The sequence below is a fragment of the Nestor notabilis genome, unplaced genomic scaffold (genome assembly GCF_000696875.1).
Source record: "Nestor notabilis isolate BGI_N333 unplaced genomic scaffold, ASM69687v1 scaffold31873, whole genome shotgun sequence".
Classification (NCBI taxonomy): Eukaryota; Metazoa; Chordata; class Aves; order Psittaciformes; family Psittacidae; genus Nestor; species Nestor notabilis.
This window is the reverse complement of record NW_009921987.1, coordinates 55,693-60,600: the sequence shown is the minus strand read 5'-3', so window position 1 is coordinate 60,600 and position 4,908 is coordinate 55,693. Positions and strand designations below refer to the sequence as shown.

The following is a 4,908-nucleotide window of genomic DNA, read 5'->3' as shown; positions in this document are numbered from 1 at the left end:
GCGGATCTTAAAGCGGCAGAGCCGGGTTTTGGGGGAGTGCCGGGGGGGTCGGGGGTTCGCACTCCCTTCTAAAAGCTTCGAGAAATCAAAGGTCTGTCACTTTCACAGCAAGATTCCTAAATGATGTGCCGAGATGAACATATGCAATGTCTTTATGTTGTTGTTACGCTAGAACTGTGGGTGTTTGTAACCTTACAAATGCGAGGTTAAGAGATACGAAGCAAAGGACAAAATTACAGCTGCACAGCATGAGAGTGCAGCCTCAAAGGGGAAGGGAGCAACTTCTGAGCAGTACCCCAGTGCTGGTGACAGTGCCGCTGAACTGGCCTTCACCGGGCAGTTGTGCACCATTGAGCACATTATTGGGAATGTTACAGGATTTCCATCCTTGAGGGGTTTTGAGGTTCAGCGAGGCCAAGCCTTGGGTGACCTGATCCAGTGCTGAGTACTGGAAGAAGAACTGGGCTCCTGGACACCCTCTCACCCAGCATTTCAGTGGTTTTATGTGCAGGACACATAAAGAGGGAGAGGAACCAGAATTGCCAGTGGTTATGAATGCTTGTGCCCCTTGTGGGTTTGGCTCTTTTTCTGGACTGTGCAAAGATCTGGTGAATCAACGCTTCAGCCAGAGCTGAAGTGCCAGGGTTCTCTCGGGGGGGGGGGGGGATTTCACAGACCCCTGCCATGTACAAACAGTGCTCGGCTCACAGAGTGTGCAGGTGATGTAAGATCTTGTGCCTTTCCTGGCAGCTATCAGGGAGGATGAGTAGAGGCTGTCTCCTGTGCTGTATTTTCTGTGAATTACTCCTCAGTTCCTGGCTCACAGTGGCTGCTGTCTGACCCCAGTGATCTTGTTTGCTAAGAACAGCTCTCACCTATTTTTCATTTTTTTCAGTAATGTGCAATACCAGATATTTAACTAAACCCCCCCCCCAGAATTCAGTAAAAAATATTACTACATAGATTGCATTTTAGGCTCCAAATAAGAATATACAAAGGGCAATGAGACAAAAAAATAAAAAAGGCAGTAAACTTCTGCAAGATGCTCATCCTTTTAGAAGTCAAAAGTATTGTACCACTGGAAAGTCTCCTTGTGTGCTTAAGGATCCCTTGTTCTTGGCTCTGTCTGCTGGCACATGTGAAAGGATCCTGTGTTCTGATTTTATTTTTTTAGCTGCCTGTTTTTCAACTGACCTGGACTGAGATGAAAATCTTTTGTTGGCCACTATCTTTTCTACAAGTGGCTTAACTGAAATATTGTCAGTGTTTTTCATTGGTGGTATGAGAAAAGTCACAAATAAAACCATCAGGAATCCATCAAACCAACATAAGATACTATAATTACGACAGTATAAACAGTAGGAAGAGCCCATGTTTTTAAGCAAATGAAAACTTGAAATGTAATTTAAAATCTTCCTTTATCTTTGTGTTGCAATAGTGATTGTTTAAGGTTTGCTTTCAGCTCCCTGGGACTCAGAACATCTTGTTTTCAGTGGGCAAAGTCAAGGCTGCCCAGTGGCCAGCAGTGAGGCCAGAATGGCTAAGTTAGAAATACAGCATGGAGGTCTGCAGGGATATTGGATTTGGTTCCAGAAAACAAATTTTATGCATCAACAAGCATCTATGGCTGAAGCTTCACATTACCAGGAGCCAAACAGTTGCCAGTTGATGAAATTTTTAAAAGCTTTTTAAAAAGACATTAGCTATAATGCTTTCTTTTTCCATCTTTTTTTCAGGTGTAAAGGGAACCTCTGGCTACGAGATCCTTGAAGACTGAAGGTAGGTGGGTGCAAGCATCCACCTTTATTGGTATTTGTGTAATTTTGAATTCTAGATACTTCAATGTTCATATTTTGCTATAGATGTTGGATTTTAGTTAACTGTAGAATTCAGATGCAAGAGTTGTTTGGATCCTGCGGTACAGTGTGGTAATGCAGTAGTGATTTCAAGCTGCTTTGATTCACTGTTGTTGCTTTCTCACAAGACAAGAGCTCAAGTGGTTTCTGGTTTTTGCATACATGGAAGCTGCACCCCAGATGTTAAATTTTGGATTAATGTGTATGTAGGTAAACTACAGGATTAGTCAGTGGAAATCTACATTGAATGATATAGGGAATCATGATTTCACAGCGATCATAGTTGCAGTCCTTGATGTATGTACTTTATTTCAATTTCTTTATATACAATTATTCTGCAAGTATAAATGTCTTTGAAAGAAGATGACAACAGGGACACATTTTCCTCCTCAAAATGGAGATGCTGTCAATAAGGGGGAAGATGATATGGCTTCAAGTTTTTCACATGGGGGAATTAAAATGTGGGTAGGAAAGAAACATGATGAATAGTGTCCTGTTCTAGGAAGAGAACAAATGTCCTCCAATCTCTAATCTTAAAATTCCTCTCTGATGGTACTCTGGGATTGCAAATGGGATTGCTGTGAAGTTGTTCTTTGTTTATTGTCTTGATGGCTGTGGTTTTTATTGGTTTGCAGCAGGAAGCAGAAAACCTGCGAGCAGTGGGGTTTACAAAAGGCAGAATGGAAGCACATCATGAAATCTGTGCTCTCAATAAACTTCTGCTTTGGGTCAAGCGTTTAAGGGACGTGGTAGAACATGTAAAGCATTTGTATTGTAGAGACATGGCAATCTGCGTGTCAGAGGCCACAGGAACTTCCTTGTCTTCCCTGAGAATCACACAAAAATCGACATTTTGGCTCAAGAACAAAGACTCAGGTGCACGTTGTAAGGGGATTGTATTTTGGTTCATAGTTTTGTTTTGGATGAGGTTCTTTTATGTAGTTATTCGAGTCAGTCATCCGGAAGCCAGTCAGGCTTCCCAAGTTCGTGTTGTGCTCCCACCAGGTGGCACCCGGGGACATGGAAACCTGCGATCCCCTCTTGTCTGGCTCGTCTATTTCGAAACCTCTCTTAAACTGATAGCTTTAGACTGTAAGCATTCCTTTAGTCCCACATTTAAACAGGGTTTCTTTAACGTGTCCATCTTCTAGCACTGGATTAATTTCTTTAAGTTATTGGGGAGTGCTGCAGCACACACATGGTGGGGTGAAGCAAGATACCCAATGGAATGGGAAATGCAGATCAGGAGCAGCAGTCCTAAGTGAAGAATAAAAGGAGACTAATATCCTAATGTTTGTTGTGTCCTTTTTATTAGTCAGGAAAACTGGGAAATGAGGTTAGAATAGCAAAATCATTCTGTATATTAATTGCTAAAACTGATTAAAAAGCCCCTCTCATTAAATGCCTGATGTGTGCACCATATGTCTAGTTATTGAGCAAAGAATTGATGATATATTTAAAGAATACTATGAATATACAACAGGTCACACCAATAGGCTGAAGCAGAAAATACATTGCATGGTGGCTAAGAGTGGAAGTGCAGGCTTTGTGTTACGTAAAAGAATCTTAGTAAAAAGACAATCTGTTTTTTATCACTTCATACAAAACAAAATCGTTTATCCATTTTGTCTTTGAAAACACATGGAGTGAGTGGATCTTTTGCAGTATCAGATTGTGCCTTATATCTTCTCTTCAACTTCCTTAACATGGGATGCAACGACTTTTCCATCTACCACCTCTTCGACAATTGTCTTGATCTTTCTAGTTTTGGTAGGATCTAAACATCGTAAACAAAATAAAACAAATATTTCTCAACATGTGAAGATGCTAAACCAGAGCAGCACATGTATGTGAACAGTTACAGACTTCTCCTTTCAAAGTGGCTTCTTGTTATCACAAACTCTCTGATGTAGTTAAATCGATGTATTATTTTATTTGTTTGAATGACGTTAGAAACAATTTTATTTAATCAAGTTCTACCTACCCTGAGAAGAATCCAGTGATTGGGTTTGAGATTTGCACCCTGTCAAGGATGAGCTTTCAAATATACCTCCCTGTCCTGAGCTCCTGAAAGTGAAACAGAAATATACAATACTGCAGCATGTTTGTCAGGTCAGGAGAGATGCCCTTTTCACATTGGCACTGGTGGGTTATTTCAAATACTGAGCAGAATGGTTCATTCTCCCCAGTCAGAGTGTATCTGTGTCATTTCAGAAGCAATGGATGTGCTTTACTGTCTTTTGGTGTATGTGCTACTTGGTTTTGCCTTTTTTTTTTCCCAAAAGGATATTTCTGCGGGAAATATAATGGATGAATGGCATCTGCTAAATGAATTTGGGAGTTGGACTATATGTCCTTTGACGGTCCCTTCCAACCCAAACTATTCTATGATTTAATAAAGGGGGTACTTACACAAACTCGCCATCCAGCAAGCGGCGATAGGTTTCAATCTCCATTTCCAGGCGACTCTTGATGTCCAGGAGCTGTTGATACTCTGCATTCTGGCGCTCCATATCAGCGCGGACCTGGAACAGCTGAGACTCCAGGTTCCCAATCTGAAGCTGCATTTGTGAAAGCTGGGCACAGTAACCTCCTTCTGTTTCTGCTAAAGTGTCTTCAAGGGATTTTTTCTGTTTAATAGGATATTAAATAATCTTTGAGGAAAACAAATTCTTTACAAAGAGAAGAGCAAGTGCAGTAGTTTAATGGGAGCAGCAGAGCCTCATTATTTAGAGATTTTGTTGGTTTTATTTTTCCTTGAAATATCAGTTTGAAAACTGGTCTTTGCTGCTTCACTGAATATAAACATAAAAGTTCATCTGCTTTATAACATGCTACTTGCAATCCAATTATAGATACTACTGCTCTTTAGGAACTAAAAGAATGCAGGCTTTAGTAGGAGATAAATACAAATCTTGAATCACATAGCATAGTGTAAGATCTAACATCTTTGAAGATAGAACATTTACTTTCTCTAGCTAGCAGCTTCCTTAGAACATACCATGGCAAGCTGAGATTGTAATTCAATTTCCAAGCTCTGGAGAGTCCGTTT

The 4,908-nt window shown here is 40.6% G+C and overlaps 1 protein-coding gene across 2 annotated transcripts in view; it reads right to left on the bottom strand.

Moving 5' to 3' along the window:
- Positions 1–3,535: 3,535 nt before the first annotated feature.
- Positions 3,536–4,908, bottom strand: part of KRT12 (keratin 12) — a 3,303-nt gene continuing 1,930 nt past the window's right edge. The window contains exons 5-8 of one of the 2 annotated variants that reach the window (XM_010011413.1): positions 4,858–4,908; positions 4,271–4,486; positions 3,841–3,910; positions 3,536–3,633 (exon numbers count right to left, since the gene is read on the bottom strand). The exon at positions 4,858–4,908 is cut by the window's right edge and continues 87 nt beyond it. In XM_010011413.1, the coding sequence (XP_010009715.1) occupies positions 3,536–3,633; positions 3,841–3,910; positions 4,271–4,486; positions 4,858–4,908 (435 nt within the window). Of the gene's footprint in view, positions 3,636–3,840; positions 3,911–4,190; positions 4,224–4,270; positions 4,487–4,857 lie in introns of both variants that reach the window. The other variant, XM_010011414.1, reaches the window with a different exon arrangement.